Source organism: Canis lupus, chromosome 11 (assembly GCF_003254725.2).
Source record: "Canis lupus dingo isolate Sandy chromosome 11, ASM325472v2, whole genome shotgun sequence".
Classification (NCBI taxonomy): domain Eukaryota; kingdom Metazoa; phylum Chordata; class Mammalia; order Carnivora; family Canidae; genus Canis; species Canis lupus.
This window is the reverse complement of record NC_064253.1, coordinates 50,606,820-50,622,691: the sequence shown is the minus strand read 5'-3', so window position 1 is coordinate 50,622,691 and position 15,872 is coordinate 50,606,820. Positions and strand designations below refer to the sequence as shown.

Genomic DNA, 15,872 nt, shown 5'->3' with positions numbered 1-15,872 from the left:
CATGCTAAGAGACCACCTGGTCTTTTTCTTTTACATCACTCCCTTTCTCTCTTTTTTATAAAATATAATAGCTTTATTGAGATATAATTCACATACAAAAACATTTACTACTTAAAGTATACAATTCTTGGTTTCGGGTATATTCACAGTTATGCAACCATCACCACAACCGATTTTAGAGCATTTTTCTCATCCCAAAAGAACCCTTGTACCATTAACAGTCACTTCCTATGTCCTCCCACACCCACAACCCTAGGCAACCACAAATCTACCCTCTGTCTCCATAGTTTTGTCTATTCTCAACATAAAAATGAGATCCTATAATGTGTGGTCTTTTGTGACTGACTTCTTACGCTAGCATGTTTTCAAGTTCACCCATGTTGTAGCATGTATCCAATACTTCATTCCTTGTTTTTGCTGATTAATAATCCTTTTAGATATACCATACTTTGTTTATCTATTCATCCGTCGATGGACATTTGGGTCGTTCCACTTTTTGGTTATTATGAATGATGCTGCTATGAACGCTGTGTACATACATACTCCTCTGTTCATCTCTGCCTAGTACTTAACTCTAATTGTGTTGTTGCTTTGTGTCCCTTTTCCTTCACAAGAATGTGAGCTCTGCAGGGACCTGAATCGCCAGGCCCTGGTCTGCTGCTGGGCACCCTTGTTGGCCCTTAGTAAACATCTGTTTGGCAAAAAGGTGACTGATGTTAGGGTGATGCCTTAAATTATAGTCTTTCCTTGAGTGGGTGCCTCTCAGGTTTTATCAAAGTCCATAAGGAAAAATGGATTTGTGTCCAAGAATTCCCTCAAAAAATGTCTGTCTCTGAGCTTTTACCCAATCTCGGTGTTGCACAGACATCTTCCCATCTTCCTTCTCATCTTCCTGCCTCAGACTCAGCTTGCACACTCCCAGGGATAAGGACCTTGCTACCTTTTAGACAGTATTTCAATCACACATAAACTCTGGCTTGGAAGTTTTGCCTTCCCATCCTGTAGCTCTGTCCCCAGAGCCATCAGGGAAGATAGCTGCTCCTCCTGGCATCTTATCCCCCAGTGTGTCCTGTCCTTCATGATGAACAGCCCCATTCTCTCCTCAAGGCCTCAGGGGATGAATGATTTCTCTTTTGACAGGGCCCTGGGTGGCCTAGCCCTTGAGAATACGGAGTTCTTAGGTCTCAGCTCTCAGCTTCCCCTACCTGATTAGAGCACTGCATGGGCTCTCTAGGAGGGAGACCCTAAGATACCTCATGCCATCTCTAGTAGGGGTCAGCAGGGGGCACTCACCTTCCCATTGGTGGTGACTGCCGCAAACACGGTAGAAGAGTATGGTGCCCAGGCCACATCGCCCACAGCTGAATTTAGATCATAGATGAACATTGGGGTCCTGCAGTGGTAGAGGGATGGAAAGTTCACCACACAGAGGGCTCACAGTTCTGGAGCCCCACAGGCCCCAGCCCAGGGTGGCGACTGAGGGAGGGCATGTCTCTCTCACTTGATGGTGTGGTCCCAGATCTTCACTGTCCAGTCGGAGCTGCAGGACATGAAGACCTTGGTGTGGTATGGGCTCCAGGACACAGCATCCACCGCCATGTTGTGGGCATCATAGGTGTCGAGGAATTTGCTGGAGTAGGATTTAGAGCACTGGGGCAAGGGTGAGGGTGGTGGGGGGATCAGGGATCAGGAACAAGAGAGAGGTCAGCAGCCACCACTTCCCTGGGGGCCCTGGAGAGTCAGAACCTAAGACTCCTCTCCTGTCCCTACATCATTGACACAGCTGAGCTGGGGCCGGGCTGCTGGCTTCTCTCCTTGGTGCCCTCAACACAAGCAGAGACAAAGGAGGGACTGAATGGGTTGGGAGTTTCCCTGGAGGGTGAGAGACAGTGTGTAGTCTGCCCAGAGAATTCCAGGCCAAGTTGAAAAAGCCTTCTCTCCCGGAGTCAAGGCAGAACAGGTCTGGGGGCCCTGGGAGAGGTGTGGCCTAGCTTGTGTCCAGGCCAAAGCCTATGGGCAGACAGACAGAGCCCTGGGTCCACTTACAGCTCACAGATAGAATCCTTGCAATAGTGAGAAACATCCCACATTGCCCAGGTAAGAGCAGGCACAGAGCCAGGAGCAAGTCCCAATCTCATGATTTCCCATGGGTTTCTGGCCCAGACCAGCATGCCCCTCTCTCTCCCTCCAAGAGACTGTGTGACTGACTAGTCTCCTCCCTCCTGCCTCTCCCACGCTGCCTTTAGGACCTTGTCGAGGGGGTGGGGACCTCTTTTGCATTCAGACCAGCTCTTGCGGGCCTCAGGGCCTCCTGGGAGGCTGCCTGTAATTAACATTCTGAGTCTTTTGAGCCTAAGAAAAGCATGCAGCAGAGCTATTTCTGGATGGATGGAGGTTCAGAAGGATGTTCACCTACTAACTCTGGGACCTGGCAGAAACTGGCCATGAAGTTCCATCCTACTGGCTGGAACACACCCAAGATCCAGAGAAAAATTTTCTTGTTACCCAGCCTTTAAAGCTCAGCTCAAGTTCAGATCTCCTCCAGGAAGTCTTCTCAGAATGTTCCCAACTCCCCCCAACCTCCACTCCCACTTCTATTTCCTCTACTTCTAGGAAGGGAGGGAGGGCAGGCTGAGGGAAAGGTGCCAGACTGGACTAAAGTCAACCTCTAGATTTTTATGCCCTTTTCTGCAATCATCGCCTCTTCCTGCCACCCAAGCAAGTCAAAAATACTTTCTTTTCTCCCAAGAAGCTTTCTAGAACTGATTAACCCTAAGATCTGTCAGAATCAGGTCTGTTGAGAAGGATAAACTCCCATGGTTCTCGGGTCTAAGAAGCTGGCATAGGGCAGCGCTACCTCACCTTGTAGATTTTTCCCTCTTCTGTGCCCACTAGGAACATATAGTCGATCTCTTTGTGGAAGTCAAAGGCGGTGCCACAGCCTTGGGAGAAAAGGTAGAGCAGCTTTAGCCCAGTTCTGGAGGTGGTGGGGAGGCTCCCAGTAGGCCCCTGTGACAGCCTGAGCCCCAGCTCTAGCCGGGGCTGGGGCCAGGCAGGGAACAGAAACCGGCCGTTGGCCTGCTGCTTGTCCCAGGCAGTTGGGACTTTGCTAACGGCCCGGGCTTCTGCAGACAGGCCTGGGGCCTGGGTAAACAAGGCAGGGATTGATTTAAACAGGGTCAGGGTCAGGGCAAACAGGGACATGGTCTGTGCAAACAGGGATCTATTCTGCATAAACAGGGTAGGAATTGAGTAAACAGGGATGGGATTTGGGTAAACAGGGGCCTGATCTGCATAAACAGGACTAGATCTGCATAACAGCACCTGATCTGCATGAACAGGAAAAAGGGTCTGCAAACGCGGCTGGGATCTGCATAAACAGGGAGGGTCTGCAAACAGTCAAGCTCAGGAGGGCAGTGCCAGGTTTTCCCATTACCTCCTGTCCAGCTTCTGTCTAGCACAAGCAGAGGAGGGAGCGCTTGGTAAAAGGGGTGGGCCACCATCCCTGACCCTCGTGGGGCCTGAGTGAGGTGGCCTGCCTGGATGTGAGGGACCTGGGGTTCCTACCCATGGTGTGTAGCTGCAACCCATCGAGACCGTCCGTGGTACTGCCCTCCGCCTTCAGCTTGATGACATCTGTGTGAACCAGCTCACTCTGTGGCAACAAGGGATGGGGAGGGTGCATGGGTGGGGCCACCTCCATGAGGTCCAGGGCTGCTTTAGCCGGTCAGCTTCCCCCACTCCCTGTCTCCACCCCCACATGACCCTTTCTGGGAAACGAGCACCTTCAAGAGTGTCCAAGACACAATCCTGCCATCAGATGACACAGAGAAGAAGTTGAGGTTGTTGTCCATGTCATCCTTCTGCCACCTGACCTGAAACAATCCCAATCTGTGAGCTGCGGGACACTATAAAGTGGATGTTGAGTTGGGGCTGGGAGCCTAGCAGGGCTCCCGCCATGTGAGCTTCAGAAGCAAGTTCTGGGAGCCCATTTCCCAGAGTCCCACAGTTGGCCCTCCCTCTTTCCTTCCACCCATCTCTGTCTCTCTCATCCCTCCCTCCCTGATGGTCCTGAGCTAACAGTGCCACTTGGGGTACTGCCCTAATCCACTGGCGTGGCAGTGGAGGTGCCAAAATCCTCCCTGGGTTGGACTCCAGGAGCCAGTTGTAGGAGGAGGGTGGTGTCTCTGAACTCATCCTCCTTATGTAGACAGGGCCTGGAGAGGACAGGGTCCATCGACCAGTTTCCTCATTTATAAAACAGGAACCATAATAGCACAGATTTGTTATAAGAGCTGAATGAGACAACAAACATGAGGCCCTGATCTGATAACACTCCAACTATTAAAGGTTCAAAAAATGTTAGCAAATATCCTCATTATGACCCTCATCCTAGGAATTGGGGTGCCAGGGTTCTGCAGGGGGCTTTTTCTTGCTTGCTTGTAGGGTAGGGAGAAGGCCCCTTCCCCTCCTCTTCCAGGCTAGCCTTTCCCTAGGCAGCCTCTCCTCTGTTTCTGCCTTTACTTCACCATTAGCTCCCGCTCCCAAAATATTGCTCTCAAATCTCAGATTTGAGCCGCCTTTCTCCATCTGTGATTCGATTCGGGGTTAATAATTGTGCCCCACCCATCTTCTCGGGGCTGGAGACAAACATATGGGAAAGTGTTTTGGAGACAGAGCTGTTGTCTTATGAAGATGACACGCTTGAGGCTCAAGTTTCTGTTGCCAGATGTGGAGGCCTGGCCAAGCCCTGTCCCAGAGAGCCTGGGTGGGGCTGGGTGCCCAGAGCTTTCCACTCTTCAGCTCCCTTCAGACCTCCCATGCTAGGACCCTGTCCCTTCCCCCTGGCACAGAGGCCTGGTGAGGGAGGACAGAACACACTGCTGCTGCCTGTGACCAGAGCTGTCACCATGGCTGTGGAGGGGTGTGGCTGGGAGGGAGAGGGGATCGTCTGTCCCTGGCCAACCCCCAGGCTTGGCTGATCAGAGCTGCAGAAGGGCTGGCCGGTCCTGCCTGGGCCTGTCTAGGCAGCTGGCTCTTTTTTTCACTGGGGGGGCCTAGAAAACTACAGAGCCTCTGAGGTATAAGTCAGAGCTGGCCCTTACACTGGGACCTCTTCTCCTTCTGTGTAAAGATAGTCTCTTTAAAGGGGGGAGGGGACAGGGGGTGTCAAAGGCCAGGCTGTAAGAGGCGCTGGGGAGCTGCAAAGGGAAGTGTTTAATGAGCAGCCGCCACATGCATGGAAATTGTAGTTCACACCCCACTTAGCAGCCTGATGCCCGATGGGGGTTGCTGTGTGTATTTGCTAGTGAGCATGTACGTGTGTGTACAAGTCACACGTGTGCTCCTGGGGTGGAGGCCGAAGGGTAGGAATAAAGGGGGTGGGCAGGTGGTAAGTGGGGGTTCAGGGAATGAATGAAGGCCCAGGACGTATGCGGTAAGCAGCAGAAGGAGCCTGCTTAGCTGATTGATTCCTTCTCTTCTGCAGTATCTGATTAGGGCAGACCTGCTTGCCCCTCGTCTCTGTTCATCTATCCTTCCCTGCTCCCTTCCCCAGTATTGCACAGAACACACCCACACCCACAGAGTATTGCTGGTTGAGGCTTCAGAGAGGGGCTTGAATAGGGCTGGGCTACCCAGAGGGGCTTCCTTGGGCAGTAGCCTGTGCCGTGGGCTTGGAACCTAGTCCCCTTTGAACAGACAGTTCTCTCCCTGACTCCAAAACCTTCCATGGCTCCCTGCTGCCAACAGAACAAAGTCCTTCTGCCTCAGCCTGGCATTTGAGATCCAAAATAACCTCTCTGCTCTCCCCCAAGATACAGTCCCCCCTCTTTTTTTAAAAGATTTTTTATTTATTCATTTGAGAGAGAGAGAGAGAGAGCACAAGCAGGGGGAGAGGCAGAGGGAGAGGGAGAAGCAGACTGAGTAGGGAGCACTATGTGGAGTTCAATCCCAGGAACCCCAAATCATGACCTGAGCTGAAGGCAGATGCTTAACTGACTGAGACAGCCAGGCACCCAAAGACACAGTCCCTTTAAGAAGGACCTAGACTCTAGTGTTTCTGACATGCCATTTACCAGCCTAGCTTTCCTCCAAGCTCTAGGCTTACACAGCCTACTGCCTGTAGGACACCTCCTCTTTTTTTTTTTTTTTTTAAGTTATTTATTTAAGTAAAATTAAAGGGGATCCCTGGGTGGCGCAGTGGTTTGGTGCCTGCCTTTGGCCCAGGGCGCGATCCTGGAGACCTGGGATCCAGTCCCATGTCGGGCTCCCGGTGCATGGAGCCTGCTTCTCCCTCTGCCTGTGTCTCTGCCTCTCTCTCTCTCTCTCTCTCTGAGACTATCATAAATTTTTAAAAAAATTAAAGTATGGTGTTCTTCTAGCTTCTTGTATTAACTTCTGTCCAAGCCTGTTCCTCCTCTGTCATTTCTACCTCTGTGGGTGCTCTCCTGGGTGGTGTCCCAGGTAGTAGCACCAATTCTTTCCCTTTCTCACATCCATCTAATTTCCTTCTATTGATTTTCCTGCCTCACCAGAGCTCACCCTACCTTCTTATTTCTATCTCCACTGTCCCTGCTGTAGCTTGGGCTGCAAAGTCTCTCACACTGCAGTGAGAGGACATCTCCAAGACATGAACATGACTGTTACTTCTCTGTCCCAGACTCTCTGATGGTTGGGCAGCCATTTTCAAACCATGCTGGAGGGAGCTCTGAGCAACCTCATGAAAGTACCTTCAAGGACAGGGCAGTGATGACAGGGGACCCTCAAGTAAGCAGGAACCTGACTCACCAAAGCTGCCCCATTCCCACCTCTAGCACTTCATTTGAAACCACTGACTCAAAGTCCAAGCTTCTTTCTCGGTAGAGAAGCACACTCACACCTGGTGCCTGTGTTTCCCTCAGGCCCTTTGCCACCTTCCCTGCCTCTCACATGTGCTCCAAATGCGTCGTTCCCGGCCCCCACTCCGCCTGATGTCTCTGTGTCACTGCACACGTAACCCCTTTGTACCCTTCCTCATCTGACTCATACATTTTTTCTTTTTTTAACTAAAATCTAGACTTCATTTGAATTTCTTAGTTTCCTCCTAATACCCATTTTTGTTGTGTTCTAGGATCTCATATTACATTTAGTTGTCATTAACTAATACTTTCTCATCCCTTACCATTCAGCTCAGGTGTTGCTTCCTCTGGGAAGACCTGGCCCTCTTGCCCCTTCTCCCTATCCTGGACAATCTATATGTCCTTCCTCAGTACCCCCAGGAGCCCATTCACAATTAGCATTTTGCCCTGTCCTGCTTAACCCCTGGCTGTGCTTATCTCCCTACTAGGAACCCCAGGGACCAAGCCCTTAAGCATCCTCAGCTCCCAGAGGAGTAAACAGAGGAGTCGCTGAATAGAGAGATGAATGAGGAAAGGGGGATGGAATGAGAGGCAATGAGGGAACAGGAAGGCAGGAAACCAGTGAGGGAGTGAGTGCCAGGCAGCCCCTCCCATGTCACAAGCCAGTCCAGCCAAGAACTCTTGAGTTTTTGGTTTTGCAAAGGCACTAGCCTGTTTTCCCAGCAGGGTGGTGGTGGTGGTGGTGGTGGTAGTGAGGGGGGACAGAAGGCCATCCCTGTCTGGGTGGGTTCCAGTCTCTCTGGCACCTGCCCAATGAAAGCCATAGGGTATCTTCTGCATGCGCCATTTCTTTTCCCAACCTGCTATTTGATTCAGAGAACACAGCAGAGTGGTAGCAGGATGGTTGGCCTTGGCCCGTTGCCCTCTCCTGGGCTTGAGGAGGGTGGTCAGGCCAGTTACAGATGCTCTGTGCTTGGCTCTGGGCTGTCTGAGCTGGGGGAGCAGGGGCAGGCCTGGTGCTGGCTTAGTCTAATCAAAGCAGGTCTTTTCTCCTCTTGGGTGTTTAAAGTCTTTGCAGAGATCCTCCTCATGTCTAGAGACCTCTGTGTGCCTGGAGGCAATGAATTGGAAGGTGGGATTTTCACAGAACTCTTGAGACTTGAGCTTTGGCCTCTGCTTTGGTGGAAAGCAGGGGGGAAGATTTCTCATGGGAGGGGGCACCTCCCTCTCTGTGTCCCTGGTTCTGGGAAAAAGATAAAGCGGAGAGGGCATCAGGTCCCCTATGCCTGGACAGTCCCTCCTCTGCTCAGGGAGCTGAGTGGTCTGGGAGCTGAGAGCCAGTGCCTAGGGCAGATGTCCACGTGACTCAGGGAGCTCGGGACCAGAAAGGCAGAAGTACAGTGCCTGCCTGGAGACTCTATCAGGGCAGGGGGCCAAGGAAGATGAGAAGACAGAGTCCCAGCACTGCCTGATGAGCCCAGAGACCATGGGAAACTTAAGGCAGAAATCCCTCCTTAGATTTGCCCAGACCTGCCCATGGGTAAGGGTTCGCAGCCTCAGAAGGAGGGGGCCTGGGGCACCTGGGTTGCTCAGTGGTTGAGCATCTGTCTTCGACGCAGGTCATGATCCCAGGGTCCTGGAATCAAGTCTTGTATCAGGCTCCTGGTAGGGAGCCTGCTTCTCCCTCTGCCTATGTCTCTACCTTTCTCTCTGTGTTTCTCATGAATAAATAAACAAAATCTTTAAAAAAAAGAAGGAGGTGGACTTTTGGAATATGGTAAGGGGAGGTCTGCAAAGCCAGAGCTAAGAGACTTCCTGAAGATGAAATATGAAATCCACTCCCAGTGCAATAAGATGGGAGACATAGGGTGAAACCTAGCTCCAGTGTTGGAGTAATGGTCCCCTCCTATGCCCGTCTGGAGAAGAGGGGTGCTACAGAGAGGCCTCAGGGACAGACCTACCAGGCCTTACAGCTCTACCCAGAGGACAGACAATTGGCAGCACCTGTCTTTGTCTGGGAGTTGTCCCAAATCTAGCCCAAATGGCAGAGGAGAGCCCCCATGGGGAGACGAGGAAGCCCATAGGCAGGGAATTGGAGCCCTTGATAGACTCAGCAGAGGCCTGTCAGGCCTTGAGTCTTCCAGCCATGGGCTGTGAGTCACTGACTGCTGCACCTAAGAGAGCCTTAGAAGACAGAAGGGGCCCTCCTGATAGCAGCTCCGCAGCAGCAGACCCTTCACCTCCTGATTATCACCTTCTGCCCTTCTCTGCCCCTTTGCACACCCAGATCCTTGGACTCTAAGCTAGCGCCTGTCATTCCCATCCCCTTGCCTGTGGCCTGTCCTCCCCAAGGTCCCTCCTCCAGAGGTTGCATACCCACTTCTCCCACCGTGGTTCCAGGCTCACCTGCCACACAGGGTCTGTATGTTTGCCAGACTTGGCTGAGCTGCGGAAGGAGGGCTGGGAGTGGGGCTTCTTGAGGTTGTAAATGGCCACATTACCATCATAGTGGCCTACCACCACCAGGTAGGGGTGGTCCACGTGCATGTCGAGACACATGATGCCGCTCTCGCTGCTGAAGATATATTCAGGGAAGCTGGGGTTCTTCATGCTGTAGAGCAGCAGCATGCCCTGGCTCTGCTTCATGAAATCATCTGTCCCAGGGAAAATGCCAGGCTGTGGTGGGAGGATTCAGCTGCCCCCCTAGCCCCTCCCCCACTGGGTAGACAAGACCGGCCTGCTGTGCTTGTCAGGGAGGGTGGGATTCCTCTCTGGGCTTCATCTTCTCTGTCTCAGAAATGGAATCATGAGACTTGGTTTACCCCTTCTAAGGGTTCACAGGAGGATAAGGTGACCAGACTTATCTGAGGGATGGGCAATCATTCTCCTTTTCTCCCTGGGGTACAGGAAAGCAGGATGCAGGCTCAAAGAGCTTCTAGGTGAAGAGTGTGTGGGCTTGGGAAGAAGCAGGAACCTCAGAAGAGGAACCCAGGGGCAGGAGTTCGGTTTGGACTAACGTGGAATTCTCTATATGAGTTCCAAACTAGCCATCTATGGACATCTTCCCATACCCTCTGGGCCCAGGGTCCCCAGCTATAGACTGCTCTCTAGATCTAGGCATGCTCCCAGAATTGAGAAGTCCAAGGCCAGCCAGTCAGGCTTCCACAGGCCACTGTGTCACACTTCTGGCCTGAGCACAGCTTTTGGTGATTAACAGTGGACCGACCACTCAGCAGAGGCTTCCTCCCCACCTACCCTATGTCAGGCGAGAGCCTCCCTCTTTCTTTCACTGCTCATGTGGCATCCATAATGTAGTCACTGAACAGAATACAGTCCTAACTCTCAGTCCAGCTCTCCTGCCACCACCAGTTCAGGACCCTTCCCAAGCTCAGGAAAGGAAGAAGTCTAGAGCAGCCCCCCATCTTGGGGACTCTAAGCTAAGGGAAACTTCTAGATGAGATGAGGGCTCACTCCCCTACCAGGGCTACTTCTTTTGTCCCTGGTAACTGCAGGCCTAGGCCTTCCAGAAAACATGGCCAGTCCTGAGGTCTTGAGCCCATGGATGGGAAAAATGGGGAGACTGCCTCACCCTGATTAGTTTTGCTGAGTCATTCTTTCTTTTTTCTTTTTAAGATTTATTTACTTATTTTTGGAGAGAGAGAGAGAGATCATAAGCAGGAGAGGCAGAGGGAGAAGAAGAATCCCAAGCAGAGTCCGTGCTCAGAGTAGAGCCCAACGTGGGGCTTGCTCTCACGACCCTAAGACCAGGCCTGAGTGGAAACCAAGTGTCAGATGCTCAACTGACTGCACCACCCAGGTGCCCCTCTGTCTTACTTCTAAAGCTGCCCCTTGCTCAAGGGAAGAAGTGCCTGGGCTGGACTCAGGGACAGTATTGGTTGGGTTCCCTGGGCTCTGGGGATGAGCTTGGCTACAGCCAGTTGCCAGATATTCCTGCCCCAGACACTCTGCAAACACCATGTGGTGCTTACTGGGAGCCAGTACTAGGGAGCGAGTGCAGCCAGGAGCCAGGCTGACCTTAGGTAGGTAGAGTTAGAAACTGAGGCAAGTTGGTGTGCTCACCAGAACAGTTCTCTATGGGGAAGCCCACCTTCCCTTGCTAATCCTTACCAGGTCTGGGATCCCTTTTGGGAATCCCTCCCCCTGATCACTTGTAAAGGAGGCTTCATGTGCCAGGAGGGGGTTGCTCCTCTAGTGGAAGGTGCCAGGGTACAACTTGAGGCATGGGAAGGGCACCCAGTGGTTGAGGAAGGACAATGCTCTGCTCTGGAGAAACGTCTCACAAAAGAGGAGGAACTGGGCCTTCCAGATCTCCCAGAGCCAGGGGGGTTACCCTATGCCTGACACTATCTCAAAGTCAGTAGGAACTGGCCTTCAGGTGGAGTGGGGAGCTGGCAGTCCCTCACTCTGTAGGGCTCCTTCTGGGTGGGCCCTGAGGGCTGACCCTGGTTGGGAGAAATTTGTTGCTGCTGAAGGAAGTGATCTGTCCCCTCCAGATCATGCAGGGCTTGGACTGAGGCAGTGTGACAGTCATTTGTAGTTCCTTTTGTTCATCCCACAAATCCTGGACCTCCCTGTGGGCTGGATCCTGGGAGGGACAGAGACACTCCACTGGAGATGTAGGCTTGCCCTCAGCAGCCCCCAGTGTGATGAGAGAGCCCCATCCCACAGCCGAATGAGACCAGCACCTGGATGGGTAGTGAGTGGTAACTACCAGGACACTGGTGAACTATTGATGCCCTTAATGTCCAGTTTGTCCTTGATGTTGGGTGGAACTGACATAGGATGAGTGGGTAGGCATCCAGATGGTGAGCAAACAAGTAAGTGAATGAGTAGAGAGTGATTGATGCTCGGGCTGAGGACTCAGACTCTCTCCTTATCTCATCAAGGGGCAAAGGTGGGTATGACCCTCACACTTGTTCCTACTATGGCACAGGCAGGACCTGGACCCTCAAGAGACAGCAATGACCCCCTGCGTGTGTACAGTCTTCATGACTAGTGAAATAAGAAAAGGGGGGGGGGGTAAGAAACCCTAGCCTGGCTTAATAGCTCTGTAGTGAGGACATCTCTGATCTGCTCATAGAACCACTGAGACTAGAGGCTGGACTTTTGGCTCCTGATTTATATAGAGAGGTAAACTGAGGCCAGAAGGAAGAAATGGCGTGCCTGGCTGCATCAGATCCCTCACATGGTGTTTGCGTCACACAATATCTTGTTTATAGCTGAAATTACACTGCACTGATCTGGTCTTTATGTGGAGATGGAGAAAGGAAGGGGACACTAGACCTAATGGTGTGGTGGTAACTGGCAAAGCCAGTCCAATCTCTTCAGAATCTGGACTAGAGAATGTGTAAAGAACAGGGCACTCACACATAAGGGGAAGCTTCTGGCAGAGAGAAGCATGGATTTCAAGAGATGGGGACACAGAGAACATTCAATCACATGAAGACCTTAGGTCCTGTCTTAGTTCTCAGGCCACATACATCCTGACAATAAGCCTCTTGCCCTTGGTGGTCTCTCTTACTTGCAACCAAATGAGTCCTCCTGATATAAAGATCATGATTTCTTTTTGTTCTTTCTTTTTAAAGTAAGCTCTACACCCAACATGGGGCTTGAACTCACAACCCTGAGATCAAAAGTCTCGTGTTCCACTGACCGAGCTAGTCAGGTGCCCCCAGATCACAGTTTCTAATCATGCCTAGACTATATGTTTCCTGAATTCCAGTTCAGGGTTCTGTCTTCCAAACCACAATGGGAGAACACAAAAAACTCTCATTTAACTGGTGCTTCCTTTCCACCCCATCTTATTCTATGATGTTCTCATCCCTGACTCTGGTGGCCCCTGGGAGACCTCACTATTCCATTTTCTGAGTATACCCAGGTGACATCACAGCCCAGACCTCCAACAGTACCATCATCTTTTCCAGAAGTCCTAAAATTACATCTTCACTCAGGCCACCAGGGATCCCATATGATATCACTGCTCAGATAACCAGCAGTCCTTAGTGACTTGTCTAGTGATCATTTCCCAGCTCTCCAACATTCCCAGTATGATATCACCAACCAGGTCACCAGCAGCCTAGTACATCATTGCTCAGCTCTCCAACACTCCCATCACAATGTCACCCACCAGGAGTCCCAGTATAACGCTGGCATCAAGGGGTATCTATAGTGCCTCGGTTCCCAGTGGAGACTAACTAGAATCTCATCAGGCTCTAGGCTTACAAAGCCCTGGGCCCTGAGCCCCGGGGGTATCTTGTTCTGAATATCAGAAATTCCCTGGTTTCTCAAAGTAGGACTGGAGGGTCCAATGACAGATGGGAGCCCCCAACCCCACACTCCACTGTATAAAGAGGCAGAGACTCTGAAGTCTGGGGCCAGTGAGGAATTCCTGGTTCCTCTGAGCTACATGATTTCAGTAAGTAAATGTGGCTAGGTAGAAGAGAGGAGAAACAGAGGAAAGGAAAGAGAAAGGGACAGAGGGAAAGAGAAGAAAAGAGGGAGGGGAAGGGAAAGAGAAAGGAACCATTTGGTCTGTGACTCTGAGACAGAGGGAGAGGGCTGCTGGCTTGGCATTAGCTCCACTTTATGCTCTTGCCCTTCTCCAGGAAGGCTTCCAGATCATTCAGCCTCTCTTCTGTGTGTGGGGCCCCTCCACTCTTCTCTACCTGTACGTTGTTATTATAGGTGGTCATGAGTAGGTCTTTCTGTAGCCTGCTGCAAAGGCTCCGTCAAAGGATGGAGTGAGCACGGCTTAGCCCAGCAGGTTTACTCTCTCCGTTGGGAGGGTTGCCTCCTGCTACCCCTTGCCTCGGCTAGATCACCTTTAAAGCCTGCTGACTCTGACCTTCCATGATCCACAAGATTCGGGGAAGGAGAATCAATCCCCTAGTAGAACCTGATCTGGCAGCTCTCAGAAAACCATGGTGTCAGGGAAGGAGGGCTTAATGCCACCATAGACCAAAGCCCTCACTCCCTCAGCTCCCTATGGTGGGGCCCTAGCAGAGTAGTGCCCAGTGAGGAGTGTGGATGGATGGGTATCTTCTTGAACTGGCAACCACCAGTGGGGGTCTCAGTCCCAGACCTCTACCCCTGCCTTGCAAGTAATAACTCTAGATCACAGGGGCCATTCTGGAGAGTTCTGGCTATCAGAACAGAGGGGAAGCCTGGGCTCTTGCTCAGGATTCAGGGAAGGCAAGGTAGACAAAGGGCACGTTAGGGTACCAGGTTAAAGCCAGGTCAGTGGTCAGAGGGAATTGGATGCCAAGCTGCAGACAGGTTGCCAAGCCAGCCTCAGACAGCACACCTCCTCCTTTCTTACTGTGGCTTTCCAAAAAGAGTCCAGTCCAGGGCTGACTCCAAGCCAGCAGCCATTTAAAGACTCCCTTATTAAGACATGCAAGAGGCATTTGGAAGGGGGCTGTGGTAGGCGGAATAACAACCCCTCAGATGTCCGTGTCCTAATCCCTAGAACCCATAACTATGTTACTTAGCTGGCAAAAGGGATTTTGCAGGTCTGATTAAGTTAAATACCTTGAGATGGGGAGATTATCCTGGATTATCTGAGTGGACTCAATGTAATCACAGGGGGTCTTATAAGGGAAAGAGGGAGGCAGGAGACTCAGAAAAGGAGGTTGAGAATAGAAGCAGATGTCAGAATAATGCACTTGCTGGCTGGAAGGGGGCCATAAGCCATGGACTATGGGCAGCCTCTAGAAGCTGGAAAAGGCAAGGACATGGATGTTCCCCTAGAGCCTCTAGGAATGAAAGGATGAAGCCAAAAGCCCTGCTGACAACTGATTTTTGCCCAGTGAAACCCACTTAGGCTTCTGACCCCCAGAAATGTAAAACAATAGACTGATGTTGTTTTAAGCCATTAAGTTCATAGCAATTTGTTACAGTAGCAATAGGAAACAAATGTAGTAGGCATTCAGGGAAGGTTGACCCAAACTCTATTTTGAGGAATCAGAGAGAGAAGCCCCATAGATGATACCTTTTCCTGGGATGGTTTAGAAAGAGTGTCCTTAGAAGTCTGGGTGATGGATGCAATGATCCCCAGCTCTTCTAGTGACAATAATGAAATCTTTCCTCAGCTTCCCACACCCAGCCTTGCCACCTGGGACTCCAGGAGCAGAAATGCCCTTTTAGTTAGGATTTTCACAGTCTCCAAAAGCAGGGACTAGCTCAAGGCTGCACTAAGACAGGACATCAGTGCTAGAGGGTTCCAAACCTCTGGCACGGCCCAGAGGCCCAGAGGCCGTAGTGCCAGGCTGGGTTCTGCCTCCCAGGCAGCTGGGCTTTTCTGAGCACTTTCCTCCAATTAGAAATCATATTTAAACAGCGTAGGAAATAAGAGCAAGGCCTTGGAGACAGAATACATCAAGCGGGACATTTAATTTGATTTAGGGAAAATGAGGCAAACATTTGAGAACCTACATAACTAACCAGTAATTAAACTAACAACGGGAATGCCCTTGCACTACAACCCGGCAAGCACAGTGGCCTTTATGGACTGTATTTACAAAGAGACCTGACAACATAATTAGTCCTGTAAATTTTACGCAGCCTGCAGCTGAGGAGTGATGGATTTTGTGTGTGGAGGATGAACGGGGAGAAATGAGGTGGATGAATTTCCATTTTCAGTAAATGAAATTAACACTGCTTAATTAGTGAAGCTGACAAATAAATGATCAGGAAAGATTTAAATCCCTACAACTGTATCCTTGGCCTTGGCAGGCTCAGAGATCGGCCAGGATGTGATCGGACAGAGTGGGAAAGGGTTCAGTGCTGGGACTCAGGGCCTGACTTTGGCTCCTCTTGAGGGCTGCCCTCAGAGGGAGGCTGGGCTGAAGTGCAGCTGGCTCCTCTGTCTTTCTTAGGGGTGGCCCACCACGAAGCTTCCCCCTCATCTCTTGTGAGCTAGTCAGGACCACACAGAGTGTCCAGGATCTCCTCCACCATCCCTGCCCAACGGGCCATGAGGAGTTCCCATTTCCCTGCTATCAACTGGCTAAT

General features: G+C 51.3%; 1 protein-coding gene across 11 annotated transcripts in view; it reads right to left on the bottom strand.

The window, feature by feature from the left end:
* The window catches only part of DNAI1 (dynein axonemal intermediate chain 1), a 125,340-nt gene that overhangs the window by 4,670 nt on the left and 104,798 nt on the right, over positions 1 to 15,872 (bottom strand). For 9 of the 11 annotated variants that reach the window (XM_035697124.2, XM_025432081.3, XM_035697128.2 and 6 more), the window contains 6 exons: positions 9,216 to 9,493; positions 3,786 to 3,875; positions 3,568 to 3,655; positions 2,863 to 2,942; positions 1,502 to 1,650; positions 1,294 to 1,393 (listed from right to left, as the gene is read on the bottom strand). In XM_035697124.2, the coding sequence (XP_035553017.1) occupies positions 1,294 to 1,393; positions 1,502 to 1,650; positions 2,863 to 2,942; positions 3,568 to 3,655; positions 3,786 to 3,875; positions 9,216 to 9,493 (785 nt within the window). The remainder of the gene's footprint in view (positions 1 to 1,293; positions 1,394 to 1,501; positions 1,651 to 2,862; positions 2,943 to 3,567; positions 3,656 to 3,785; positions 3,876 to 9,215; positions 9,494 to 15,872) is intronic. The other 2 variants (XM_025432085.3, XM_035697134.2) reach the window with 2 other exon arrangements.